This window comes from Tursiops truncatus, chromosome 9, assembly GCF_011762595.2.
Source record: "Tursiops truncatus isolate mTurTru1 chromosome 9, mTurTru1.mat.Y, whole genome shotgun sequence".
Taxonomy (NCBI): Eukaryota; Metazoa; Chordata; class Mammalia; order Artiodactyla; family Delphinidae; genus Tursiops; species Tursiops truncatus.
In genome coordinates, this window is record NC_047042.1 from 9,045,862 (window position 1) to 9,073,667 (window position 27,806).

Consider the following 27,806-nt stretch of genomic DNA (forward strand, 5'->3'; position numbering starts at 1 on the left):
AGCCCGCGGGTAAGGCGCGGGGGTGGGAGGTGGTGGGAAGCACGCACTGACGACAAAGCGTCGCCTCCTATACTCCGAATGAGGGCTGGGTACTGACCAGAGGGTCCCCAGGCCTCCCAGCCTCCGTTTCTCCACACTTTATTCTTCCCCACCGCCCCTCCCATTTTTCCGAAGTTGCTCGGCGCGTGTCACTCACTTCATCTGTCCGCGCCCTGAGCGAACATCGCCCCAGCAGGAAAAAGGAACCGGAAGTGATTTCCGGCTGGGCGGCAGGCGACGAGCCTCGCTTCCGGCGGCGCGCCGAGTGACGTAAAAGAGCGCGCCGCGCAGCGTAGGCCGAGGGCCGTGCTGGGACGTATGGAGGTCAGCCGGGGCTCTTGCGCTAGCGGCGGTGGTGGCGGCGTAGGTCTCGGGGCCGGGGGGAAGAGGGTCCTGACGAGCCTAGGTCCTGAAGGCATGGGGGCGTGGCCGGGAGAGGAGACCGGGAGGGCGCACGGGACGCAGGGCGTAGGGGTGGGGGACGGGGGTCACAGTGGTGGGGGCGGGCCCGGCCCAGAGCCTCGCCTGCTCGTGCGCACGCGCCCTTTTTCCGAGGTCCAGCGTGGCGGCCTGCGATCCCGCACTGGTCCTCCGCGCTGTCGCTGGCTGGCCTTCGTGCAAGTCGTTCTCTTTCTGCGTCTGAGGGCCGAACTTCTGGGTTGGTGTTTCCACAAATCCCAGTTGGGCTTCTGAACTTGTTTTCCTCGCTAGCTCGTAGGACGGTCTTTAGTCGGGAACGTTTTCAGTGCTTCCCCGCCGTTGGGGCTCTGTGGATGGTGGATGTTACCCTTGGATCGGTGTTCCTCCTCTCTGAGTCTCTTGCTTTATGTACAGTTAATCTAAGCTTTCTACAGCTACAACAGTGACCTCACGTAAAAATAAAATGTCCCAGGCCAAGTTCTCGGAAATCGAAGGTCAAACACGCTCTCTGCTTTGGCAGGAGGGAGGCCCAGGTTATAACGCCTTTTATCGTGCCCCGGCGGGGTGCCTTACCCAGGTCATTTATTCACGCTGGTGAGCAGGACAGAGTTGTTAAAAGCAGCTGCATCGGGATATGTAACATTCATGGAGGAGGTAACGTTTTTTGTCTGGGTGCGGGAAGATGGGGGGTGATTTTCCGGGCCCTATGAAGGGGGGTTAAAAAAAAAGAGGCAGTAGGCCTTGCCCTGCCCTGCCAAGGTGTAATGAAAGTGCAAGGCCTGTGTAGAATGAGGGTGTGTTCCAGGGAGGAAAAACAGGTAAAACTGGGAAGACAGTTCTGGGCCATGTTGTGAAGTGCTTTTTATGATTGGTTCAGGAGGTTTGCCCTTGGAAAGTGTGTGTGTGTGTGTGTGTGTGTGTGTGTCTCTGTGTGCGTCTCTGTGTGCGTGTGTGTTTAGTAGGTCGATGAGTAACAGTGTAGCTTGGTTTGGGGAGGCTCACTCACCATCTGTAAGTATTAAAATAACATCCACAGAAGCTGTGGGATGTATATGTGGATGATATGTCCAGGGTTTTCCATGAGTAGTCTAATTTAAAATATCCTGTCTCATCGTCTCCGTAAGTCAATAATTTTTAATCCTGCGTACTTTTAAAAATTCAAAAAGTGGGGGGGGGGGGGGGACGCTGTTCAAGCCCTGTGTGCAGAGACTCCCACTCGAGGTCTTGCATCGGGCCTGGGATTCTGAGGTGTTGAGCCATTCCCTAGGTGATTCTACAGCCAGGACTGGAAACCCTCCAGCCCAAGCTCCTAAGTGATGCTCCTAAGTCTTGTTATTTGGTTATATCATGTACTGAAGCAGAAGTCCTCTGAGATTTTTGCTTCAGAAAACGCTGCTGCATGCGCACGGTCAGTCAGGAAGGAGAGGTTTGGGCTGGTTTATGGGGAGTGTGGCTGTGACTCTTTATTTTTTTAATAAATTTATTTTATTTATTTATTTTTGGCTGCGTTGGGTCTTCGTTGCTGCGTGCGGGCTTTCTCTAGTTGGGGCGAGCGGGGGCTACTCTTCATTGCGGTGCACGGGCTTCTCATTGCGGTGGCTTCTCTTGTTGCGGAGCATGGGCTCTAGGCACATGGGCTTCAGTAGTTGTGGCGCGTGGGCTTAGTTGCTCTGTGGCATGTGGGATCTTCTCGGACCAGGGATTGAACCGTGTCCCCTGCATTGGCAGGTGGATTCTTAACCACTGCACCACCAGGGAAGTCCTTATGATTCCTTTTCATTTGTCTGGTTCTTCTGTTGTGTTTGGGAGTCGGGAACTGCCTCTGCACCACTCCCTTCTCTGTTCTTTTTCTCTTCAGGGCTTTGGAGTCACTTGCTAGGAGGCTTCTCTCCCCGCCCCCCAGGCCGCCATGGCTGCTCGGCTGGTGAAGCGATGCACGTGCTTCCTGAGGGAAGCCACCCGTCTGGCCCCTGCCGTGTCCGCGGTTGGCCAGCTGAGACTCGCCCGGAGAGCCCAGAAGCCTCTGACGTCCTCGGCTACCTCATCCAGCTCCCGCCTCCCAGGTCCTTTGTCAGAGCTTGTGGAGAAGGAACAGGTGTTTACTCCTTACCCTGAGCGCCAGGAGGTGGACCAGCTCATCGAGAAGGCCACCAGGCCAGAGGAGCTCCTGGAGCTTCTGGGTGGCGGACACTGTCTGCACGAGAACCACGCCGCCCTCACGCTCATCCAGCTCTCTCGCCTGCTGTCTGAGAAGCCGAAAGACAAAGCCTTGCTCATACAGGATGCCCGCTTTCGGCAACTTCTCCATCTTGTCAACAGCCAGGTGGGTTCGAGAGCCCTTCCTGCAGGTTCAACAAGCAGAAAACAGCAGAGGCCCCGGAGTCCGAAGCATCCAGTCACTTTCCGGGTGTAGACAGGAGCTCTGCTGTGTGTTCAGGCCCTCCACGTCCAGTGGTATTTTTTCATTTTATAGATTCCAAAGTACTTTAATGTGTTTCTTCTCTTTTTTAAAATTAATTATTATTAGAATATAGTTGCTTTACACCGTAGTTTCTGCTGTACAGCAAAGTGAATTAGCTATTCAAATACACATAATTCCTCTTTTTTGGATTTCCTTCCCAATTAGGTCTGCTTTCTCTTGTTAATCCTCACAGCAGGTCTGTTAGGTGAACATTGCTGTCCTCATCTTACAGATAAGCAACTCAGACACAGTAAATAGAAGCAGAAGGATGGAGCATGGTTCTTCTCAATGCCTTGGGGGCTTTCCCCCTCGCCCTGCAGTCTTGGCTTGCATAGCCCCCACTCAGTGTGTGGCTGACGGGGGAAACACTCTTGAAGCTGGAGGAGATGAGGGGTGACTAGCAGAGGATCTCAGAAACTTGAGCTGCCCATGGGCGTTATCCGATCAGATCCTTAAAGGTGGAGCGTGGAGAGAAGGGACCTGTGTGTGGCAGGGATTGGGGGCAGGACTCTACCCAGTTTGTGTTCCGTGTGAGGAAGGACTCCCTTCATGCAGACTCTTCCCGTGGCTCCATGGGGTCTGCTGGAGCCAGAGGGCCTGGGGCGCAGCAGAGAGGTACAGACCCTCCCCCTGGCTGCTTCAGAAGGGCGAGGCCCAGTGTCCACTTGTCAGGGATGGTGAGGAGGAGACTTGCAGCTCAAGGAAGGGACCACATTAAATGAAATTTTTCAAACTGTAGGTTATGAAAGTGTAGTGGAAGTGGCCAAGTGTTTTTAATGAGATAGAGTAATGTAGAAAACAGTTCACATGTAGTAAGGGAAGTGTTTCGTGGAACTTTTTTTCTTAGTTAAGTGTGTATGTGCAGGTCACAGTAGAGCTTTATTTCTTACTGAGAATATAACTCAAAAATTAAGTAGATTCCTTCTTTTTCTAAGACTATAATTCTAGTTGTTATTCATTGAACATCTTACACACAAAGTAAGCTTTAGAGACAAGGCTGAACATTTGGAACAAAATTACATTGTAACAAATTACATTGTAACAAAATTACAAACTAGTAATGAACCAGGAACAAAGTATTTAGAAATGTAAGCAGTGAACAAGATTTCTTTTAAAGAGCCTTCCTACTTCAGGGAAATCTGCAGAAAAAGCAGGAGCCACTGGAGGCTCATGTGATGCTGAGATCAAATTCATACCTATTTTTTGTTTTGCTGCACCACGCAGCTTGTGGGATCTTAGTTCCCCAAACCAGGGACTGAACCCGGCCCCTGCAGTGGAAGCGCAGGGTCCTAACCACTGGACTGCCAGGGAAGTCCCGCATACTTTTCTCCTTCTGCCCGGCCTTTCACACAACAGCTTTTTTGTTTGCCCCTCACGTGTGTGTGATTTCAGCTCCCCCTCTCAGCAGTGCAGCCCCATTTCACAGATGAGGGCTCAGGAGATTTGCAGAGTGGCAGAGTTAAGGGCCTTAGCGCCGCAGACAACAGAGCCCTGCTCAGCTACTGAATACTGCCTTCCCTGAGGGTGGGACCAGAGGGCTCCCCGAGTGGCCCCCGTACTCCCCTGAGGCCTGGAGACACACCCTGCAGGGAGCGCTGTGGTGGGCCTGCTGGCCCAGACAGGCTGTGAGGGAGGAGCAGCCTGGTGCGCCCGCGTAAGTGACAGGTGGGGAGCTGCTTCTAGGGAGGCAGCCACCAGCTTGGAGCGTCGGCCCGCTCTGTGACAGCACAGGGTCAGCAGGGTCCCGGGTGTGACCTTGCCTGTGTCCCCCCACCCAGATCACTGCAGTCTGGCATGGGACCCTCGTGAAGCTGCTCCGGAGCCTCTATGCACTGGGCCTTCCCCCCACCTCCAAGGAGCTGCGGTCGGTGGAACAGGAGGTCCGCTGGCGCATGCGCAGGCTGAAGTACAAGCACCTGGCCTTCCTGGCCGAGTCCAGCGCCAACTACATGCAGGAGCAGGACTCCCAGGAGCTGCTGGCCGAGCTGCTGGTGCAGCTGGAGCGGCGCTGGGCAGAAATCGATGACAGCCGCATGCTGGTGGCCATGATGATGAAGACGGGGCACCTCTCCGAGTCTCTGATGACCCGCCTGGAGGACAAGGTACTGGGATCCAGAGCCCTGGCAGCTTCTGTCCAGAGTCTGGGGCATGGCATTGGAGGGACTGACGCTTCAGACAGCTGGAGGCAGCTCTCCGCACCCACTGGCTCCTCCAAGGATCCAGGGGGGTGCAGAGCCTGAACCCCACTCCTTTGTATTCCTCCAAAATTGCGTCTTGCACATAACCTGGAGGTGGCATGGCCGGCAACTCCTGAAGTGTGTCCTGGGCCGCCCCAGTGGCTCAGCCTCCGGCTAGTGCTTCCTAGAGACTCCACGCCTGCCCACCCCCTGCTCCACCCCCAGCGCTGCAGTCTAGTCAAATTCAGCCCCTGTTCCCGTGGTAGCGGGGGCTGGCCCAGATGACTGCTACAGCAAGCTCCGCAGCTCATGGGCCCCGGGTCCCCTGCCCTGGGGCCTGGGGATAAGTTTGGCTGCAGACATGGCGCCCCCGTCTGGGGGCTCCCTGCGGTGGGCGTGGGGGCAGGCCCTGCACGGGTGGGGCCTGTGTTTAGTAAGCTCAGGCCCAGTTACTGTCTCGCAGGGCCTGCACTGCATGGGACCCCTGGCCCTCGGGCCGTCGAGCTGACCCTGCCGGCTGTGGTTGACAGTGCCTGGAGCTGGTGGAGCATTTTGGCCCCGAGGAGCTGCGGAAGGTGCTGGTGACATTGGCAGCTCAGAACCGGCGGTCGGTGCCCTTGCTGCGGGCCATCTCGTACCACCTGGTCCAGAAGCCCTTCCCCCTGACGAAAGGCATCCTCCTAGACCTGGCCTACGCCTATGGTGAGCCCTGTGCGCGGAGAGCAGAGTGGGGCGGGGGCTGAGCTCTGGCCGCAGCTGTGTCAAATTCGGTGCCTGCCTCACCGTGGCGGGCACTGGCCTAAAAGGCTGCCACAGAAACACTGTGACTCACGGGCCCTGATCCTCTCTGCTGGGCCTCAGGGATAAATTTGGTTACAGACACCAAGCTCTTGCTTCTTGAGACCAGGGTGGGTGGCGGGTGGGCCTGAGGGTGGCCTGCCGATCCTCACCAGTTAAATCTCGGGCTCTGTCCCCAAGGCAAACTCGGCTTCCACCAGACGCAGGTGTTCCAGCGCTTGGCTGCAGACTTGTTGCCCCACACTCCTAGCCTGACGTCCAGCGAGGTGGCCCGCTGCACCAAGTCCTTTGCCTTCCTTAAGTGGCTCAATCTGCCCCTGTTTGAGGCCTTTGCCCAGGTGAGCTGGGGTGCAGGCCTGAGGCCTGGCTTTGAGGGCCTTCTGTGCCTGACCCCCTGCGTAAGCCGGCTCCCTGGTCATTCCATTAGGGAGCCCCCTCCGGCCTGGAAACACTTCCTGGTGGCAAACATGGAGTCCTTATTCTGGCTTATTGGAGAGAAATGATACGATTTAGTAGTGAAAGAAAATATAGTTGTAAACGGTTTCTTCCATTCTTTCACCAAACTTCATAGGAGTTTTTGTCTGTCTTTGGCTAGCTGTGTGGGGAGCAGTGTAGACAGCGAGGCTGAGAATCCACTCAGAACTCTCCCTGAACTTCCAGCTACCCCAGAATGGAGTTGTGAAGAAAGAGGATGTTTGCACTTAGGTTTATGTGCAACAGGTTGAAACTGTGTTTGTAGGCTGAGGAGTATTTCTAAAGCTGCCGTCAGGGGCCTTTTGTGTGTGTGATTGCCTCTGGGAGGATAGGGTCTGGCCCTCTGCCCACTGCCCTGTGTAAATTACCCCTTGGGGCTGGGAGCTCATGGGCTCTGGGGGAGGGCCAGGTCTGCATGGGGCACTGGCCACCGGGCACCTCTCATCCGGCCTTTCTGTCCTACCTGACCGGCCCAGCACGTCCTGGACAGAGCCCGGAGCATCACTCTGCCACACCTGTACAACATGCTCCTGGCTTTTGCCCGTGTGAACTTCCGCCCAGAACGGGAGGATCCATTCTTCAGCCTGGTACAGTCTTCACGCCCCCAGCTCCTATACTCGCCCTGCCTCGGATGCTCAGCCCTCCTTGGAGCAGCTCGGGACTGAGTGGGAGGGAGGGAAGAGACCGGATATGTGCTGAGGGGCCCCGGGTGTAGGCAGTAAGGAGGAAGGCCCGGCATGGGCACGTGGAAGGAGCTGGCTAGAGCCAGGCGTCCCAGGGATTGTCTGGGGACGAGACACGCAAAATCCAGCATGGCAGCCAAGGGTCAGGAGGGCATCCGACGGCTCACTGTGCAGTAGGGCTGGGGGACCCTTGCTCTTGCTTCCTAGGGCTCCCTCAATGCCCTGTTGGGGCTCAGAGACCTCAATCCACTTGCAGGGGTGAGAGCATCCTGTGAGTGGACTGGGTATGACCCTAGGGCCCCGCGGTGGGCACTGCCCCAGCCAGCCAGCTGCTTCCCCTTTCATAATCTCTAACTCTTCTCAGGGCCAGAAATACCTCCCCTGTGCAGGAGACGTGGTTTTGTGCCATAGGTCCCTGCCAGTGGGAGGGGCAGCGGGGGGAACACAGCTGCTGTCCAGATTGGGCCTAAGGGATGAGGAGGGTTTCTGGTACCTTCCACCAGGGGTGCCCCAAGCCTGACCAAGAGCACCTGGGCCAGCGTTGCTCCCCATCACCCCCTCGGGCCTCAGCGTGGCCAGGTCATAACGCAGCTCCAGGTGCTGCCCACCCAGGGATGCCTGCGGCCACGGAGCAAACCTGCTTTCCCCACCCCACCCCGTCCTTGCCCAGGTGCATGAGAAGCTGGGGTCAGAGCTGGCGGGCCTGGAGCCAGCCCTGCAGGTGGACGTGGTGTGGGCCCTGTGTGTGCTGCAGCAGGTGCTGGAGGCCGAGCTGCAGGCTGTGCTCCACCCTGAGTTTCACACCCAGTTTCTAGGTGAGCGGTGGGGGGTATTCCTCCCTCTCCTGAGTGATGGCAAGCCCCCTGTGCATCCCCCACCCCATCCCAAGTACCGCCCCAGCCTTGAGCCAGGAGGGCGCCTGGGAGCCTCAGGGCTCCACTCACCATCCGGGAGACTGGGCAAGCCCGGGCTCACCCAGCATCTGCTCCTTCTCTGTCCACTCCTAGTGGGTGACCGGCAGACCCTCTTCCCGCTGCTCCTGGCCGAGAGTCCAGGGTGAGACTTGGGTGAGGGGTGCCTCTGGCTCTCCCACCTGGCCCCCGTGTCCCTCCACCGTCTTCCTCCTGGCCCTCCGCTAGCTCCTCCCCTTTCTCTCCATCCTCTACCGTTAGGTGTCGAGTCGCCAAAGGATCAAAGCACCTTCCAGAAGCTGCTCCATATCAATGCCACTGCCCAGCTGGAGCACCCCGAGTACACGGGCCCCCTTTTGCCAGCCTCAGCCTTGGTCCCCAGGCCCTCGGCCCTTGACAGGAAGGTGACCCCCTTGCAGAAGGAACTACAGGAGACGCTGAAGGGGCTGCTGGGGAGTGCCGACAAGGGCAGCTTCATGGTGGCCACGCAGTATGGCTGGGTTCTGGGTGAGGGCCCTCCCCTCCCCTCCCCTCCCCTCCCCTCCCCTCCCCCTCCCCCCTCCCCCTCCCCCTCCCCTCCCCTCTTCTCCCTCCCCTCCCCTCCCCTCCCCCTCCCCCCTCCCCCTCCCCCCTCCCCTCCCCTCCCCTCCCCCCTTCTCCCTCCCCTCCCCTCCCCCTCCCCTCCCCCCCTTCCCCCTCCCAGCAGTCCCATCTGGGGACTGTTCTAAACCTGCCCCCTCTGCTCTCCAGGGTCTCTGTTCATCCATCGTAGGGGCGGGGCTGTCAGCCCAGTTGGACGCCAGGGGACAGTCCCCAACACGTTTTCATTCCGTGCTCTCCCTAGATGCTGAGGTGCTGCTGGACACCGACAGCCAGCTCCTGCCCCTGAGGGCCTTTGTGGCCCCTCATCTCGCCCTGCCCTCTGGCAGCCAGCCACTACCCCCGGGGGCCAAGAGGTGAGCGACCACACAAGCCTCGGGGGCCACGTGCACTTGGCTCCTCAGCATTCGCTCTTCCCTCCAGGGGCCTAGGAGAGCTGTCAGCACCCACAGCGCCCCTCTTCCTGCAGGCTGGCCTTCCTGCGCTGGGAGTTCCCCAACTTCAACAGCAGGAGCAAAGACTTACTGGGGCGCTTCGTGCTGGCCCGGCGTCACCTGCTGGCCGCTGGCTTCCTGCTGGTCGATGTGAGTATCTGTTGGGTGGGTGGTGACTGCACAGGGAGAAGCCTCCAGCCCGGTCGGGTTATGGGAGGAGCCAGTGCTCACGCGGACCCCAGCTCTTGAGGTCAGCCATGTTGGGATTCCCCCTTCACGTGAGAAAAGGGAAGTTTGAAAGGGTGTTGTATCTTTCTCAATGTCACACAGCTTTTAAGTATCTGATGCCATAGGCACTGTTCCCATCTCCACAGCCAGGGCCTCTTAGTCTTAGACGGGGTAAGAGCAGCCAGGTGCCCAGGTCCGCGTGCCGACGTGTGCCTCAGCCAGGGTTCTGCTGTGCTCCGGCCCTGGGGCCTGGCTCCAGCTTTTCACTGCAGAGACTTGTGCCACGGGAGCAGGCTGTCCTGTTAGGGGCCGGAGATTCACATGAGTGACTCTCCTGTTGAGTTTTTTGTTTTGCTTTCGGTACAACTTTTAAAATCTAGAGGCTGCTCTTGGTCCTGTGTAGCCGTGGGCCCCTGCAGCTCTGAGCACTGACCAAGTCAGGGTCTCTTCCCCACCCATGCTGCGGCAGCTCCGTGGGCTTCTTCCTTCGGGATTTGGAGGCCAGGGGTGTGGTGTGCAGGGCAGCAGGCGGGACAGGGGTCCCCGCCTGCCCTGACTTGTCTCCTGCCTCCCCAGGTCCCATACTACGAGTGGCTGGAACTTAAGTCTGAATGGCAGAAGAGCGCCTACCTCAAGGACAAGATGCGCAAAGCAGTGGCAGAGGAGCTGGCCAAGTAACCTGTCCCGTAGCAAGGACTGTGTGACCAGGGGGCCGGACTCCCCTGGAGGCCTAGCCACGAGCACTGGTGGGCCAGAGGTGGCACGCCCGAGGACAAACCTCAGTGCAGGACCTTGGCCGGAAGTGGGCTGGTGGCCAGCATCTCTGAGTGGCAGGTCGTTCTTTCATGGGTAATAAATCTTTAATCAGCTGCCTGTCTGTACCAGCTTCTCTGCCACCCACGGAGGACCCTTCTTGTGTACATTCGTGCACGGCTGGCCTGTTGCTCAGGGCTGGCAGTCAGCCCCAGCACAGGCTGAGTCCTGCAGTGCTGAACCTCAGCACACGAGGACCTTCCCGGCGGGGGGGCAATGGGGTTTTCAGTGCATGGCTTGGGGTTCTAATCATGGTGTGGTTACTGATGACAGTCGTCTTGGGAGTTCCCCTCCCATCCGATGGTCTTGGGAGAGTGGGGGACCCTGACGGCCTACACTGCCACGTGGCATAAGGCCAGTCACTCAGGAGGCACTGGCTCTGAGTAGAAGACAGGCGTGCACTTGACTGACACTGGGGCCGGAAGAGACCCCTTGCTATCCTTACACCCAGACCAGAGTGCCGTGGTGTCATGCTGCCATTGTGGGAACTGTCTGCCTGCGTAGCCCAGGCCCCTTCACCACACCAGCAGCAGCGCCCCCAGATGCTGGAAAGAAATAGGCATTCTCCGGATTCCTTGGCGGTCTAGTGGTTAGGACTCCACACTTCCACAGCTGGGGGCCAGGGTTCAATCCCTCGTTGGGTAACTAAGATCCCACAAGCCACGCAGCATGGCCAAAAAAAAAGGGCTTTCTTGCAGTCCCTCACAGGAGACTTTGCTGGAGACAGGGCAGTATCATGTGCCCCCCAGCAGTACAGAGTGGAGAGAGGCTGGTGTGAGTGGGGCTGAGCAGAGGAGAAGGGCCATCTCGCCCCTGTGGGTCCCCATCCCAGCTGTTCCCCGCTCCCTCCAAAGCGATCCCTCAGAGAGTGAGGCACACAGGCATTGGGGTAGCGGGGGAACCATCGGACACCAGCGCACAGGACGTGGGTCCTTGTCACTTGCACAGGCAGGTGGGGGTTCTTCACCCAGAGACAAGGGCAGCCAAGATGGCTTTCTGAAGCTGCTGAGTCCAAGCCCAGGCAAGATGAGGGAGCAGGGAGCACTGCACAGTGAAGGGCGAGTGTGGACAAGGGCGCGGGGCTGGGCCAGCGGGGGCGCCTCTGGGGGCTCCCAGCGAGGAAAGAGCTCGTCCTGTTCACCAGGATCTCTGGCTTCTATCTGAGGTGCTTTAACAGCTTCTCTGCAGTTGTAAGGAACTACACAGTGGTCTCTCGTGCCCCTACCAGTTTCCCCAAAGGTGACATCTTGTAGAGCTCTGGCACATGTCACACCAGGACACTGACGGGAATAAGGGTCCACATGCAGGACACGTGCATCACCACCAGGACACGGTATGTTGTCCTTTATGCTCGTACCTCCACCTTGTTCTCAGCTAACCCGCAGCTGCCAACCTGTCCTCCATGTGTTTTGTCACTTGGAGAATGTTCTATAGAGGAATCATACAGTATACAACCTTTAGATACTGGGTTTCTTCACGGGCACCATTCTGTGGCGTTTCATCCAGTAGGTCCTTCCTGGTTACTGCTGTTAGACTGATTCAGCGCTGTGTGTGGGTGTTTGTGTAAGCCTAAGCTTTCATTTCGCTGGGATGAGTGCCCGGGAATACAGCTGCTGGGTCGTATGGGATTTCTATGCTGTTTAAGAAGCTGCCACAGTGTGTGCGGGGGGTGCCGTACCATGTTACAGTCCCACCAGCAGTGTGAGGACCTCCACATCCCTGCCAGCCTTTGGTGTTCGCAGGGGTTCCTGCAGCAACTCTGGAGCGTATGGAGTGATACCTTTTCACTTGCATTTGCCTAATGGCTAGGGATGTTGAACACTTACCTGTTGTTTTATTCTAGTCATCTTGGTGGGTATGAAGCGCTATCCCATTGTGGTTTTGATTTTCATTTCCATGATGACTAATGATATCTTTTCATGTGCTTATGGCCTATTTACATATAATTTTTGGAGAAATACCTATTCAGATCCTTCGTCCAGTTTTTAATTAGGTTGTCTTATTGGGTTGTAAGAGTTCTTTATACGTTCTAGAAACAAGTCCCTTATCAGATAAATGACTTGCAAATATTTTCTCCCATTCTGTGGGCTATATTTTCACTTTCTTGATGGTGGCCTTTGAAACACAAAAGTTCTCAATTTTGGTGAAACAGAGTCTCTCTCCCACAAGTGGGGACTAAACAGAAGGGAGCCCCACCTCTTGGCCACACTTGCCTGGGGTTCACCTCCAGCAGCGGGTATCTGGGGGCAGGATAATAAGTGCCAAAGCCCCCATCCCCCCAGGGTAGGGGCAGGGGGCGAGGGGCCCTGTGTTCTTGGCCGCACCACTCTGTACACGGTGGATTCTCAAATACTCTAGACTGCTTTCTTCGTAAATTTGCATATATTTTATTTTATTTGGCTGTGCCACGTGGCATGCGGGATCTTAGTCCCCCAGCGGGGGGGGGGGGGGGGGGAACCACTCCCCCTGCAGTGGAAGTACAAAGTCTTAACCACTGGACCGCCAGGGAATTCCCAGCATAGATCTTGAATAGCTATTGCTTCACCTATTTGCCCTTCAGACCCTTTCCAGGAGCTTTAAATGTTGCCTGTTTTATAATTTTCACCAGCTTTCACTGGGGAGCTGGTCAGTGGAGCTCCTCATGCTTTCATTCTGAGGTCCATCTGCTTTTTACTTATTTTTCTTGCCTTACTGCAGGGGTTAGAACTTCCAGCACTGTTTGAAAAAAGGGCGGGGGAGGGGAGCTTCTGTTGAGAACAGGCATCTCTGCCTTGTTCCCAATCTTAGAAGGCATTCAGTCTTTCACCACCAAGGGTGATGTTAGCTGTAAGGCTTTTGTATATGATTTTTATCAAGTTTATTTTAACTTGCTGAGAAGTTTTTTTTTTTAATCTGAATGGTTGATGGGCTATGTCAAATGCTTTTTCTGTATCCATTGATATATAATTTTTCTTCTTTAGTCTGTTGGTGTAGAGGGTTACATAGGGTTCAAGTGTTGAACCACACTTGCATAGCTGGAGTAAATTCTACTTGGTCATGATGTGTAATTCTTTATATACATTGTTGGATTTGATTTGCTTATATTTTAGACTTTTTGTGCCTATGTTCATGGAAGATATTGGTCTGTAGTTTTTGTTTGTTTGTTTTGGGTACTATCTTTGCGTGGTCTGGGTATCAGGGTATTTCTTGTCTCCTAAAATGAGTTAGGAAGTGTTTCCTCCTATTTTGTGGAAGTGATTGTCTAAAATTGATGTTAATTCTACTTTAAGTACTTGGTAGAACTCCAGTGAAACTATCTGGGCCTGAAGACTTCTTTGGGGAAGCTTTTTTTAAGTTACAAATTCAATTTCTTTCATGGTTTTAGGACTATTCGTATTATCTATTTCATCTAGTTTGAATTTTTGGTAGATTTCAATTTTCAAGTAATTGTCCGTTTCTTCAAAGTTGGTGAATTTATAAGCATTGCTGGTAGCATTCCCTTAGTATCCTTGAAATGCCCTCAGACTCTGTAGCCCTGTTATTAGTCAGCATTCTCCAGAGAAACAGGGCTAGCAGAATATGTGAGAGAGAAAAATGTAAGTGGAGATTTATTACAGGAATTGGCTCTGCAGTTATGACGGCCGAGAAGTCCCATGATTTGCATTTCTCAAGCTGGAGGACCAGGAAAACCATAGTCATTGGTATAAATCCAGTCCAAGTGCAAAAGCCTGAGAATGGGGAGGGGTGTGGGGTGGCGTGTCACTGGTATCAGCCCTGGAGTCCAATGTCCGAGGGTAGGAGAAGGACGTCCCAGCTCGAGGAGAGTGAATCCACCATTCCTTCATTTTTTGTTTCTCTCTGACCCCACCCCAGCGGATGGGCTGATGCCCACCCACATTGGTGAGGGCGGATCTCTACTCAGTCTACTGAATTAGATGCTGATCTCCAGAGATGCCCTCACATACACACCCAGAAATAGCATTTAACGGGCTAACTGGGCATCCCTAAGCCCAGTCAAGTTAACACATAAAATTAACCATTATAGCCCCCATTGCATACTGGTCATTTGTGTCTTCTCTATTTTTGTCCATCTTGCAAGTTTATCAATTTTCCAAAGAACTATTCTTTTTTGTTTCATTGATTTCCTCTGTTGTTTTCCTGTTTTCAGTTTCATTGATTTCTGCTCTTTCCTTCTTTCTGCTTGTTTTGGTTTATTTTGCCCTTCTTTTCCTAGTTTCCTGAGGTAGAAACTTAGATGATTGATTTGAGACCTTTCCCCTTTTCTGATGTGCTGTAAATATCCCTCTTAGCACTGTTACCTGCAGACCACATAATCTGATTTTGTATTTTTATCTTCATTCAGTTCAGTTCTGTGTTTCTTAAAAATTTTCTTCTTCTAGATGTGATTTTCCTGGTTGTTGGGTTCTTCCCTGATTTCCGCGGTATGATGGGTGTTTTGTTTTTTTTTTAATTGTATCCCAGACGGGCTATTATGTTCAAATTTTTAATTTTAGCAGGCAGTCATCCTGTTTGGGTTCAAGATGCAGGTCCTGGGCTGCTTTCACGGCCTGTGGACCTAAGGACAGTATAACATTCAGGAGCTTTCTTGCACTGTGTTGGTCTCAGGCCGCTGGGCCCTGCTGGTGCTCTCGAATGGGTGGGAGGCACTTCCTAGGCTGGACCATCCTGTGCCTTGGGTCGGGGAGGGGGTGTTTTCCTGGGGGAGGAAGCCCTGCTTGCTGGGCTGAAAGCCTGCTGTGGTGGGGTTTCCCTTGCCAGTGCCCCCATCCGCCAGAGCCTCTGGTTGGGGGGGGGGGGACAGGAGCCTGAGTGAGGCAGGGCACGGTGTGGGGAGGAATGTGCTTCCCTTGACCCCATATCAGGAGACTTCCCTTGATCTTCGTACCAGTTCTGCCAGACTCCCTAGAATTGTGACAGACTCCCGTCCACTGGCCCTCCTCCTGGTAGCAGCTGTGTGTGGGGAGGAGGGTTGGGTTAGGAAATGCCGGGCTTGGGTCCCCTTCTGTTGGGTGGGCTGCTCCTCCAGTCCTGGGGTCCCTCACCAGCTCGCCTTCCTCTTTTCATCTTTGAGAGTTCAGTTTTGGTGGTCTCTGATTTCCTGCATTTTTCTTGGCTTAGTCAGGAGGAGCAGGGAGACAAGCTCACGCCACAGGGGCTGGCAGAGAAGTGAGACTTAGGAAGGACTCCGCTGAGGCGATGAGAAAGGGGCCGTAGGAGGACGCAACTTTCCCCGCCCCCCCCCCCTCGCCTGTGCCGCGGCTTGTGGGATCTTAGTTCCCCTACCAGGGCTTGAACCCGGGACCCAGCAGTGAAAGCGCCGAGTCCTAACCACTGGACAGCCAGCGAGTTCCCTGAAGGAGCAACTTAGAAACTCTTGGATGTTTCCAAGACCCAAGAGGGTGAAGATGGGTGTGGAGGAAAGGGAGGAAGAGGAGTCCCCCACCAGTGGGATAGACGGACAGATTTCCAGCGACAGAGAGGGATGCAAGATGCAGGGCTTAGATTGGGACATGATGTGTCTGGTGCCTGGTGCACCGGGGAGATGCCCAGCAGGCAGCCCCTGGCTCCGTGGGCTCTGGGGTAGAGCCAACAGAAGATTGAGGATGGAGGAGACTCCCTCCGCAACAATGGCCGCTCTGATTGCCTGCCCCCGCCCTCGTCTATCTCTGGGGTGGTGACAATGTTCATCTGTCTCCCGGAGCCTGGCACAGGGCGGATGCTCGGCGAATCTGAGTGCAGGCGGGCCTGCGTGGAAGCAAGGGCGCATCTCCGGAAAGCTCGGGGAGGGTTTGCGTCCTCGGGGGTGTGGCAGGGGCGGTTGCTGAGAATGGAGGAAGGCGTGTTTCTCCATCTTCTTTCCATTGCCCGAGAGCTGAAGGGTGGGACAGCGCTGAGCCGCGGGGAGCCCCGGGGACCAGTCAGCCCGGAGCTCCGCTGGGCCTACCTTCCCTGCTGCGCTCCCGCCAGCCAGCTCTGGTTGCCATGGAGCCGGGAGGCGGTTGCCACGGAGACCGACGTGCGAGGACCAGCCAATCAGTGAGGAGCTGCGGCGCCAGCTCTCCTCTTGGATGGAGGCGTTGGGTTAGGCTGGGGAGCCCTGCCTGGGTAGCTGGGGGCCGGGAGTTCGAGCAAGGGTACTACGCCGCCGCCTCCCCCAAAGCGCTCGGTCCCCCAGAACCTCCAACACCCCCCCGGCCCCGCACCCCGAATTCTGGAGACCCTGTGACTCTTCCCGACCCGGCCAGTGGCCTCCGACTGGCCCTGAACCCCGCTCCCGTTAGTGGGGGCGGAGGGGTGATGCTGCGGGAAAGGCGGGGCCGCGGACCGCGGGTGGAGAGTGCAGCCGGGGTGGGGTATGGGGAGGGAAGGAGGCTGTCCCACCCCCTCCGCTCCCGGCGCACCGCAGTGCCTGGCGCGCCCGCGCACGCTCACTCAGAGCGCTGGGCGGGCGGGGCGGCGCTGACGTCATCCACTGACCCCCTTCACCCCCCGGCCGAGGGGCGGTGGCCGCGCAGGCTCCGCGGGACGGACTCACGGACAGACAGGGGACGGAGGGACGGGCGTACGGCCAGGCCATGCCGGGGGAAGCTGCCCGCGCCGAGCTGCTGCTGCCGGAGGCGGGCGGAACAGGGCCCCGCACAGGTGAGGCCGCGGGGCTCTCCCGCCTGCGTGTGTCTCCGCCAACCCCTCCCGTCGTCCCCGTCCCCTCTCCACCCCTCTCTCTCCGTCCCTGTCCCCATACCATCTCCGTCCCCGTTTCCTCCCCGCTCCCCGCCCTCTCTCCGTCCCTCTCTCTCTCCATCCCCGCTCCGTCCCCTTCCTTGGTCCCCTGCCCCTCCGGGCACCGGAATCCTAGCCCAGCTCTGGCCCCCACTCAGGACTGCAGGGAAGGGCGGGGTGGAGCAGGGATGTCCTCCAGGAGCCAGAAGCGACTTGAAGGCCTTCGAGCGTCCAGGGCTCCGTGTGCTCCCCGCCAGGGTCCCCTGCCGCGCCCCATTGTCTGGGGGAGCAAGGGGCCTCGCGGCCCCTGCAGCTCTGGACTGGAGGTTGCGGGTTGTCAACTGCACCCCGGCCACTGGGGATGCACCGGGCACCCGCCCCTCCAGATGCTTGAGAGCCGCCTCAGGGCTGGCGACTGGTCCTGGCTCAGGAGGAAGGAACAGGGCTGGAGCTGGAGCCTGGGGAAGCTGGAGGTGCCGGCTGAGGTCTGGAACGTGGGAGGCCCTGGGGGAGCATGGCCTGGAGAGCAGTAGCCCTGGAGTGCAGGCCCGAATCCTTGGAGAGACTCAGTCAGCAAGTATGGGAGGGAATCTGCCTGGGCCTGGGAAAACCAGCCAGGGATGGCCACCGGGCAGGAGGTCAGCTATGTGAGGCTCCGGGAGGGCCAAGGGCACCTGACTGTGGGTGAGAAGTCCCCTGGGGATGAAACCAGGGCTGGGTCCAGGGGCCTGGCCTCCCTCTGGGTCCTGTGGGGCTGGCTCTGCTTGGCTCTGCTTGGACTGTTTGGCGACCTTGAATGAGGCACAAAAGCCTTTGACCTTTGGCTTCCCTTCCTCTGCCCCCTTGGCCCAGCTTCACCCTCTGGCTGCCTTGGGGCCCTGGAGTCTAGTGCGGTGCACAGGGGTACCACGCCAGGCTCAGTGCCAAGAGCCTGATCTCCAGCACCCAGCCCTGCCTGCCACACCCACCTCCTGGGGTTAGGTATTCATCACACTCCAATGGACCCAAAGGACCCCCTTCTCAGGACCCCCTGGCCACGCCAGCACCCCAAGCAGTGTAGCCCAAGGGCCCGGGTTCTGCCACTGCTGCAGCCAACGGGCAGCCTGGGGAGGGGCTGCCCCTGCGTAAGCTCCCCTCTAATCCTGGCAGACACTCTCCCCTTTGCATACTGGAAGCTGAGGCACAGGAGATGTTGTACTTGTGGGAGGTCTTGGGTGAGCACGGTAGAACAGGAACCCTCCAGAGAATGTGGCTAGGGCTTGGTAGCCCCTGTCCACTGCCGTGGGACGCCCCACAGATGTCCCTGGCAGAGGGAGCCAGGCCTGCCAGCCCTGCGGGGTGGCTGCCACCGTGGAGACTCAGCTGGACGCTCTCTCAGGCCCCCACAGCTGCACACAGGGCAGGGCAGGGCCGCCTCTGCTTCCCCGGAGGGCCAGCACCACTGCCAGCACGGCCTCTGGCTGAGCTGGGACGTCCTGCCTGAGGACCACACGCCGTGGGCCCTGCTTCCCCTCGTGCACGTGGCAGCTCTGGGAACAGGGGTGGGGTGGAGCCCAGGGAGACCCCGACAGCTCGGCCTCGGGTGCGGGCAGCGAGGAAAGGGGAGAGATGAGGCAGAGAAGCAAGAGCCCCACTTCACAGCAGGCGTGAGATCTGGAATGTTCCAGAGCTGAGTGGAGTGCAGGCCTCCTACTCCCTGGGGGCCCACTGACCTGGGGGGTCATAAGCAGGCGTCTCCTGGCAAGCCCAGCTGAGGCAGCGCAGATTACGGGCAAGGAGTCAGCAGGCTAGTGTCTGAGGCGACGGGAGCTGGTCTCATCTTTACTGAGCACCTCGGAGAAGAGCCAGACCTCAAGCTGCTCACCGTGGTCAGAACTCTTGGAAATCCTCCCCCAGGCACAGCAATCGCCTTTCCCTCTCGTGACCTCTCTTTTCAGCGGACACCCAGCCCCACGGGCCCCCAGGCCTGTGCTCAACTCCCGTCTGAGGGAGGGACGGCTGCAGCCTGGGAGCTGCTTCTCAGGGAAGATGCCTGCCCTTCTCACGCCCTTCTCTCTCCACAGATCTGTCCTGCGATGCGGCTGCGGCTACCACCCCGAGGGGGGACCAGCTGGAGCACTGTGTCCTGACCCCTAAGCCCAGTGCCCTAGCTCTCACGTTCCTGCCCAGCAAGCCGGGTGCCCGGCCCCCGCCTGACGGAGCCAGCTGGGATGCAGGGCCGGGACGCGCCCCCTCGGCCTGGGCAGTCCAGGCAGAGGGCGACCCCAGCCCAGGGCCCCCCGAGGTTCGGCCTGCTGAAAGTCCTCTCCCAGCCTCCCTGGAGCCCCGGATTGTGATGGGCGAGGAGACGTGCCGGGCATCCCCTCTGCCCAGGGCAACCCTGCCAGAGCTCAGGGACTGGGAGGGTGGGCACGCCAGCCTGAACCCACCCCCCGAGTTGTGTTCTCAGGGTGACCCTCCTGTGCCTTTCCCTGCCCCCGACTCCGATTCCTACTTCACCCCTCCCTCCACCCCGACCGAGACAGCCTCCACCCTGCTCCCTGGCCCCGGGCCCCACAGGGAGGCCCAGGATGCCCAGGCTGAGCTGGGGAACTCGCCGCCAGCCTCGCCCTCGGGCTCCTACATCACGGCGGACGGGGACAGCTGGGCCTCGTCTCCATCCTGCTCCGTGAGCCTGCAGGCCCCGGCTGAAGGGCTGGATGTGCCCTCAGGCTGGGGCTTCTCCCCACCTGGGTCTGTGGCCGATGAGAGGGAGCTGCCCCCTGCCGGGACCCCGGACACCTCGTCCCCAGAGTCCAGCCTCTCGGCAGACAGCAGCTCTTCCTGGGGCCAGGAGGGCCACTTCTTCGAGCTGGACTTCCTGGCCAACGACCCGATGATCCCTGCTTCCCTCCTGCCCTTCCAGGGCAGCCTAATCTTCCAGGTGGAGGCTGTCGAGGTGACCCCGCTGCCCGCCGAGGAAGAACAGGAGGAGCAGGCGGAGGAGGGCGAGGAGGAGGCTCCCAGCCCCAGCAGGGACCTGGCCGGGCAGGGCGAGGACGACAGCACGTTTGCGTCCTCGCTGCAGTCGCTGTCCGACCTGTCCATCACTGAGGGCATGGACGAGGCCTTCGCCTTCCGAGATGACACCTCGGCCGCCTCCTCTGACCCTGACTCGGCCTCCTACGCGGGGGGTGACGATGAGAGACTGTACAGCGGGGAGCCCCACGCACAGCCCACCACCCTGCTCCAGGACAGCCCTGGTGAGGCCGCCTCCTGGGGCCCCGAGCCCACTCTTGGGGTGTCCGAGGGAGACGTTGGCCGGGCTGCCAAGAGCCAGGAACCCATCTCTGATATAACGGGGGTGGGCCCCGCTCCAGGCCAGGTGTCCGCTGCTGCTATGGCCCCTCACGTCCCACAGAAAGCCGCAGGCCTCACTGCGGTGACCCCGCGGGCCTGGGCAGCAGAGGCAGGCTCCACCATGGGACCAGCACCTGTTGCCACAATCACACCTCAGTCCCTGGAGGAGGGAGACGGCGCGGCCTTAGGCTTAGAGCCCCCCACTTCGAAGGGAGAGGCGGGCCTCGACTCTCTGCAGAACCTGAAGGAAGAAACAGGCCAGGGGTTTGCCGCTGCAGGCAGCCCTGAGCCCCAGCCAGGAGAAGTGGAACCGACAGTATTCCTGCCCCTGCAGGATGCAGGCCTCCCCACTGGCCAGGGATCTGAGCCCCAGGCCAGCCCTGAGCCCCAGCCAGAAGAAGTGGACCTAACGGCATCCTTGCCCCTGCAGGATGCAGGCCTCCCCTATGGCCAGGGATCTGAGCCCCAGGCCAGCCCTGAGCCCCAGCCAGAAGTGGACCTGACAGCATCTTTGCCACTGCAGGATGCAGGCCTCCCCTGTGGCCAGGGATCTGAGCCCCAGGCCAGCCCTGAGCCCCAGCCAGAAGTGGACCTGACAGCATCCTTGCCACTGCAGGATGCAGGCCTTCCCTCTGGCCAAGGATCTGCCCCCGAGGCCAGCCCTGAGCCCCAGCCGGAAGAACTGGACCTGACGGCATCCTTGCCACTGCAGGATGCAGGCCTCCCCTCTGGCCAGGGATCTGCCCCCGAGACCAGCCCTGAGCCCCAGCTGGAAGAACTGGACCTGACGGCATCCTTGCCACTGCAGGATGCAGGCCTCCCCTCTGGCCAGGGATCTGCCCCCGAGGCCGGCCCTGAGCCCCAGCCGGAAGAAGTGGACCTGATGGCATCCTTGCCCCTGCAGGATGCAGGCCTTCCCTCTGGCCAGGGATCTGCGCCCGAGACCGGCCCTGAGCACCAGCCGGAAGAAGTGGACCTGACGGCATCCTTGCCCCTGCAGGATGCAGGCCTCCCCTCAGTCCAGGGATCTGCCCCCGAGGCTGGCCCTGAGCCCCAGCCGGAAGAAGTGGACCTGACGGCATCCTTGCCCCTGCAAGATGCAGGCCTTCTCTCAGTCCAGGGATCTGCCCCCCAGGACAGCCCTGAGACCCAAATGGAAGAAGTGGACCTGATGGCATCCCTGCCCCTGCAGGATGCAGGCCTCCCTTCTGGCCAGGGATCTTCCCCCCAGGACAGCCCTGAGACCCAACCAGAAGAAGTGGACCTGATGGCATCCTTGTCCCTGCAGGATGCAGGCGTCTCTTTGGTCCAGGGATCTGCCTCTGAGGCCAGCCCTGAGCCCCAGCCGGAAGAAGTGGACCTGACGGCATCCTTGCCCCTGCAGGATGCAGGCCTTCCCTCAGTCCAGGGATCTGCCTCTGAGGCCGGCCCTGAGCCCCAGCCGGAAGAAGTGGACCTGATGGCATCCCTCCCCCTGCAGGATGCAGGCCTCTCTTTGGTCCAGGGATCTGCCTCTGAGGCCAGCCCTGAGCCCCAGCCAGGAGAAGTGGACCTGACGGCATCCTTGCCCCTGCAGGACGCAGGCCTTCCCTCTGGCCAGGGATCTGCCTCTGAGGCCGGCCCTGAGCCCCAGCCGGAAGAACTGGACCTGACGGCGTCCTTGCCCCTGCAGGATGCAGGTCTTCCCTCTGGCCAGGGATCTGCCTCTGAGGCCGGCCCTGAGCCCCAGCTGGAAGAAGTGGACCTGACGGCATCCTTGCCCCTGCAGGATGCAGGCCTTCCCTCTGGCCAGGGATCTGCCTCTGAGGCCGGCCCTGAGCCCCAGCCGGAAGAAGTGGACCTGATGGCATCCCTCCCCCTGCAGGATGCAGGCCTCTCTTTGGTCCAGGGATCTGCCTCTGAGGCCAGCCCTGAGCCCCAGCCAGGAGAAGTGGACCTGACGGCATCCTTGCCCCTGCAGGACGCAGGCCTTCCCTCAGTCCAGGGATCTGCCTCTGAGGCCGGCCCTGAGCCCCAGCCGGAAGAAGTGGACCTGATGGCATCCCTCCCCCTGCAGGATGCAGGCCTCTCTTTGGTCCAGGGATCTGCCTCCGAGGCCAGCCCTGAGCCCCAGTTGGAAGAAGTGGACCTGATGGCATCCCTCCCCCTGCAGGATGCAGGCCTCCCCTCTGGCCAGGGATCTGCCTCCAAGACCAGCCCTGAGCCCCAGCCGGAGGAAGTGGACCTGATGGCATCCTTGTCCCTGCAGGATGCAGGCCTCCCCTCTGACCAGGGATCTGCCTCTGAGGCCGGCCCTGAGCCCCAGCTGGAAGAAGTGGACCTGACGGCATCCTTGTGTCTGCAGGATGCAGGCCTCTCTTTGGTCCAGGGATCTGCCTCCGAGGCCAGCCCTGAGCCCCAGTCGGAAGAAGTGGGCCTGACTGCATCCCCGCCCCTGCAAGATGCAGGCCTTCCTTCGGGCCAGGAATTGGCCTCTGAGACCAGCCCTGAACCCCAGTTGGAAGAAGTGGACCTGACAGCATCCTTGCCCCTGCAGGATGCAGGCCTCCCCTCAGTCCAGGGATCTGCCTCCGAACCCAGCCCTGAGCCCCAGCCAGAAGAAGTGGACCTGACAGCATTCCAGCCCCTGCAGGATGCAGACCTCCCTTTGGTCCAGAGATCTTCCTCCAAGGCCAGCCCTGAGCCCCAGCCGGAAGAAGTGGACCTGACAGCATTCCCGTCCCTGCAGGATGCAGGCCTCCCCTCGGTCCAGGGATCTGCCTCCGAACCCAGCCCTGAGCCCCAGTCGGAAGAAGTGGACTTGACTGCATCCCCACCCCTGCAGGATGCAGGCCTTCATTCGGGCCAGGAATTGGCCTCTGAGGCCAGCCCTGAACCCCAGTCGGAAGAAGTGGACCTGACGGCATCCTTGTCCCTGCAGGATGCAGGCCTCCCCTCTGACCAGGGATCTGCCTCTGAGGCCAGCCCTGAGCCCCAGCCAGAAGAAGTGGACCTGACAGCATCCCCACCCCTGCAGGATGCAGGCCTTCCTTCGGGCCAGGAATTGGCCTCCGAGGCCAGCCCTGAACCCCAGTCGGAAGAAGTGGACCTGACGGCATCCTTGCCCCTGCAGGATGCAGGCCTCCCCTCTGGCCAGGGATCTGCCTCCAAGGCCAGCCCTCAGGCCTTGCAGGCTGACACAGGCTACACCCTAGGGACAGAGCCCATGGCCACCACAGCCCAACAGAAAGGAGGCAAGACTTTGGAACTGAGGCCAGCGCCTGAGAAAAGGGACCCAGACCACACTGGAGGATCAGACTCTCTGGCCTTGGATCAGATCCATCTGGGTGGTCTGGAGCCAGCTGCAGATGCTCGGATACCCTTGGACGGAGATGCATGCCCTTCCAAGCCTGCCACGGAGGCCCCAGACACACCTGAGCCTGCCACGGAGGCCCCAGACACACCTGAGCCTGCCACGGAGGCCCCAGGCACACCTGAGCCTGCCACGGAGGCCCCAGGCACACCTGAGCCTGCCACGGAGGCCCCAGGCACACCTGAGCCTGCCACGGAGGCCCCAGGCACACCTGAGCCTGCCACGGAGGCCCCAGACACACCTGAGCCTGCCACGGAGGCCCCAGACACACCTGAGCCTGCCACGGAGGCCCCAGACACACCTGAGCCTGCCACAGAGGCCCCAGGTCCCCCAGAGCCTGACTCCAGTAGGGAGGAAGTAGCCAAGGGCCTTTTGGCACCTGAGCAGGGAGCCTGTCCTGATGCCTGTGGGCATGGGGGTGATGGAGCTGAGCCCAGCTCGCCCCTAAAGGAGGCCCCGGGGGCTGAGAACCAGGAGCGTGGAGTTCTAAAGGCAGTCGTCTGCAGCCCAGAGCCATGTCCTGCTGCCAGCCTGGAGGTTGGCCAGGTGGGGCCCCCAAGCCCAGTGGAGGAGGGAAGGGCCGCCCTGGGGCCCAGGCTTCCCGTGGCTGTGGCCGCAGAGGCCGGGCTGGGCTCCTGCCCAGGGTCTCCATCAGGGGCTGTACCCAGGCTGGGAGGGAGCTGTCCCAAAGATCCTGCCCTGGCACTTCCACTGCCCTCAAGGCAGCCAGAGCCCGTGAGGGGCCTGCACAGCGGACAGCAGGCCCGGGCAGCCCTGGGAGTCCTCAGCTCCTCCCCGCCGCAGCCTCCACAAAGCCCCCTAGGGGGCCTGCCCGGTGCACCCCAAGCCAGCATCCAGGGCGCTGAGTCCTCCGCTCCTGGTGTCCTCATGCAGACAGTCCCACCCCCCGCGGCACCCCCTGCCCCCTGCCCTTGCCAGGTCCCCGGGGAAGACCTGGGGGAGGGCGCGGAGCCCCTGGGCTCTCTGGGACTCCCACCACCACGGGCAAGAGCCCAGCGGGCGGTGGCTGCCCTCTCAGGGACCAAGAATCCCCCCGGGGCCGGGCAGGCCAGCCTCCCGCCCCACTCCCCACTCCTCAGCCCCAAGGCGGCCCCCAAGGGGGCTACCCATGCCAAAGACCTGGCCTCGAGGATCTCGCCCCCCTGCCAAGTGCCTCCTGGCTCTGGGCTCCGGAGCCCAGCCGGACCTCGAGGGCTCCCAGCCGCCAAGCAGCAGGATGACCAGGACAGTTTGGAAGAAGGTGAGGGGGATCCAGGCTGGAGCAGTGTCCTGAGCTGGGGGCTGCACGGGGCGGGGACGCCAGCCCCTGGTGCAGAGCCAGCGCTGCTCGCCCCCAGGCCCCTGTCCAGAGGCGGAGGCCACCCTCACACCTGCCCTGTCCTCAGACTCGCCGCAGGCTCCGGGCTCCGGCCAGCACTCGGACAGCCACGGGGAGTCGTCAGCCGAGCTGGAGGAACAGGACCTCTCGGGACCACGGACCGCGCAGTGCCCAGCCCAGGTGCCCAACCACGGGGTCACGTACAGCCCTGGGAGGGCTCCACGCCCCACCCTCGGGTGCTCAGACCCCCCTGTTCCTCAGGCCCCGGCAGGCGGCGGGAGCGAGGAGACCGTCACCAAAGTCAAGCAGAGCCGCAGTGAGAAGAAGGCCCGAAAGGTGGGCTGGGGCCCTGCTGGGACCCCGGGAGGGACCAGGCTGGCCAGCAACCCAAGCACCCAGGACTGGGGCTGGCTGCGTTAAGGGGACCCCTTCGCACCCCACGGCCGATGAAGTCCATTGGCAGGGGCCCGTTGGGTAAAGGCAGTGACGGGACACCTCGCGCAAGTAACTGGGCCTGGGCTGTCAACTGACGTGGCCTCTCAGCCCGGGGCCAATGCCCTCTTGTACACACGGGGGGCCAGCTGGGGGGGTCCACAGAGGGTCCCCGGGAGTCGGTGGCAGAGCCCTCGTGATCCTGGCAGTGCGCCGCGTCCCCCTCCCCCAGCCCCCACCGGGGACCTCTGGGGCTGCTGCCCGGGCCTGAGACCGCTGTGCCCCCAGGCGATGTCCAAGCTGGGCTTACGACAGATCCAGGGGGTCACCAGGATCACCATCCAGAAGTCCAAGAACATCCTCTTTGTCATCGCCAAACCTGACGTCTTCAAGAGCCCGGCCTCGGACACCTACGTGGTCTTCGGCGAGGCCAAGGTCCACCCGGCCGGCCGTGGGCGCGGGGCGGGGGCTGGGGGCGTGGGCTCGGCTGACAGCTGTGCTCTGTGCTGCAGATCGAGGACCTGTCCCAGCAGGTGCACAGAGCTGCGGCTGAGAAGTTCAAGGTACCCTCGGAGCCCTCCGCCCTGGTCCCCGAGTCAGCGCCGGGGCCGAGGGTGAGACCAGAGTGCAAGGAGGAGGAAGAGGACGACGACGAGGAGGTGAGGCCCAGGGGCACAGGGCCCAGCCCCGCGAGGGGGCAGCTTTGCTGGAGGCCTCTTCCCGGGGGAGGGGACCGCTACAGCACCTCCCTGCTTGCCCCGCTCCAGGTGGACGAGACGGGGCTGGAGCTTCGGGACATAGAGCTAGTGATGGCGCAGGCCAACGTGTCAAGGGCCAAGGCCGTGCGGGCCCTGAGGGACAACCAGAGCGATATCGTCAACGCCATCATGGTGAGTGGCCGGCCCCTTCGCAGGCGCCTTGCTGCCGTCTCCGCTGTGGCCTCACACAACGTGACCCTCTCTTTGTGCGCTTCCTGCAGGAGCTGACAATGTAGCTGCTGACCAGAGACCTGGCTCCACCCCTGCCCCCAAGCTCTGCTGCTCAATAAACCGGTGTCCCCTCACCGCCTCTGCTCCTCCAAAGGCTCCCCCAGCGCAGGCTCTGGCTCAACGGGTTGGAGGAAGCGTGAAGATGCTTCATGAAGCCACGCAGGCCCCAAGGAGGGTGGCGGTCCTTCCCCCAAGTCCCAGAGGGTGGTGGTCCCTCCCCCACGTCCCAGGGCGCCCAACTTGCCCAGAGATTGCGGGCAGTCCGGTCACCTGGCTGCGGCCCCAGGTGTGGGCCTGGGGACTGCAGTTTCCAGAAGGAACTCCCCAGACGCAGGGGCTCAGAGTTTTCTGCAGGGGCCCTGAGCCGCAGCAGCTGCAGGAAGGCAGCGTTTGCTCAGGGACTCAGCAGTTCATGCCCCAGAGTTCCTGGCCCCTCACCACGGCCCAGCTCTAGGAGTCACCGTCCTCCCCGTGTCCTCTCCTCTCTCCTACAAAGGCCAGGGATCTGCAGGGTGGGAGCCACACTCCAGGACAGAAGAGGGAGACCACCAAGTGGGAGGCCATGTGTGGGTGGAGCCCCCAGAGAGGAAGAGCAGTTCCTGGCTGGCCACAGGACACTCCTGGGACACCAGGTCCCCTCCGCGCGCAAGCCCAGGGGGGGCTGTGGAGGTGCCGGCCCCTGACTAGGTGGCTATCTTTAACTGTTCCAGATGCTTCCAGGGCAGGTCGATTTGCACACATGCCTAGAGACAACACCTACCAACGGTCTCCCTTAGCTTTGCCCAACCCAGGCCCACAACCAGCTCCAGGAGAGCCAGGGCCAGAGCCAAGTGTGAGACCCCTCCTCCCATCCTGCCCCGCCCCTCAGAAGAGGGGGAGCCTAGCGGGCTGCAGACCCCTGCCTGGTCCCCTCACGACCTCACCGCGAGCCCACGGCCCTGCCCTCCCTCCTGCGGGTTCAAGTACCCACCCTGCTGAGCCTGGTGCTTCCCGCACACGCGGTCAGGGGCCTCGCAACAACGCGCAGGCGTCTTGCGGGCGAGGAAGCAGTCCTGGAGCTGGGCCCTCCCGCGCCCACACAGCAGTGCCCAGGCCCCAGCCTGCAACCCGACGGCCCTGCCCTGGGGTCACCACCACTGCCTCCCCATGTCCTAAGGGCACAGGAGGGGCTGGGCCCAGGGGGGAACAAGGCAAAGGGCCTTGAAGGGGCAGGCACAGTGCCCCCACTGGCCTTCCTGACGACCGGCGACCCTGGGCTCCAAGACGACGCACTCTCAGGGTGGGGACGGCGCTTCCAGCGAAGCGGTGGTGTGCAGGTCTGCTATGGAGACCACTATGACTGTGGATGAGAGCCGGGGACTGGGGCTTGGGGGAGGGAGGAGGACAGCCAGCGCCCCTCAGACAGCCCAGTGCCCAGGTCCCGCCAGCAGGGGCCTGATGTTCACGTCCACATGTGCTTAGGACACCTGCTCTCTGCCCTGTGTCCACAACCCCAAATCGAGCCCTCCCTTTAGGCAGCGGGCATGAGCGCCCAGCCCGCTGTGCCCAGCCTGGGCATGCGGGTCTGAGACAGAGGCCAGAGCGCACACCCCGGCTC

At 60.4% G+C, this 27,806-nt stretch overlaps 3 protein-coding genes and 2 non-coding genes across 11 annotated transcripts in view; 4 read left to right on the plus strand and 1 right to left on the minus strand.

Moving 5' to 3' along the window:
* RAMP3 (receptor activity modifying protein 3) overlaps window positions 1-337 on the minus strand; it is a 68,524-nt gene extending 68,187 nt beyond the window's left edge. For both annotated transcript variants that reach the window (XM_073809516.1, XM_073809517.1), the window contains exon 1: window positions 197-337. In XM_073809516.1, the coding sequence (XP_073665617.1) occupies window positions 197-201 (5 nt within the window). In that variant the 5' untranslated portion in view covers window positions 202-337. The remainder of the gene's footprint in view (window positions 1-196) is intronic.
* On the plus strand, window positions 268-10,094 carry TBRG4 (transforming growth factor beta regulator 4). Of its 6 annotated transcripts, none has more exons than XM_073809515.1 (11): window positions 268-363; window positions 2,318-2,782; window positions 4,699-5,022; window positions 5,628-5,799; window positions 6,076-6,233; window positions 6,846-6,956; window positions 7,723-7,867; window positions 8,225-8,470; window positions 8,808-8,919; window positions 9,033-9,147; window positions 9,802-10,094. In XM_073809515.1, the coding sequence occupies exons 2-11, from the start codon at window positions 2,369-2,371 to the stop codon at window positions 9,901-9,903; spliced, it is 1,899 nt and encodes a 632-aa protein (XP_073665616.1). In that variant the 5' UTR covers window positions 268-363; window positions 2,318-2,368; the 3' UTR covers window positions 9,904-10,094. The 6 variants fall into 6 exon arrangements, 4 of the variants coding, with proteins under 4 accessions (XP_073665616.1, XP_033718706.1, XP_033718705.1 ...); XM_033862815.2 differs by having other exon boundaries at window positions 309-402; XM_033862814.2 differs by lacking the exon at window positions 268-363 and adding an exon at window positions 593-697.
* LOC117313654 (small nucleolar RNA SNORA5) lies at window positions 5,326-5,462 on the plus strand. Its single transcript, XR_004528242.1, has one exon. It is a non-coding gene; the product is annotated as a small nucleolar RNA SNORA5 (small nucleolar RNA).
* LOC117313653 (small nucleolar RNA SNORA5) lies at window positions 5,849-5,982 on the plus strand. The gene has a single exon (XR_004528241.1). It is a non-coding gene; the product is annotated as a small nucleolar RNA SNORA5 (small nucleolar RNA).
* A 4,709-nt stretch (window positions 10,095-14,803) lies between the features above and the next one.
* NACAD (NAC alpha domain containing) lies at window positions 14,804-27,722 on the plus strand. Its single transcript, XM_033862812.2, has 8 exons — window positions 14,804-16,680; window positions 18,822-24,710; window positions 24,856-24,968; window positions 25,050-25,124; window positions 25,509-25,655; window positions 25,733-25,879; window positions 25,988-26,110; window positions 26,200-27,722. The coding sequence occupies exons 1-8, from the start codon at window positions 16,614-16,616 to the stop codon at window positions 26,212-26,214; spliced, it is 6,576 nt and encodes a 2,191-aa protein (XP_033718703.1). The 5' UTR covers window positions 14,804-16,613; the 3' UTR covers window positions 26,215-27,722.
* The last annotated feature ends 84 nt before the right edge of the window (window positions 27,723-27,806 follow it).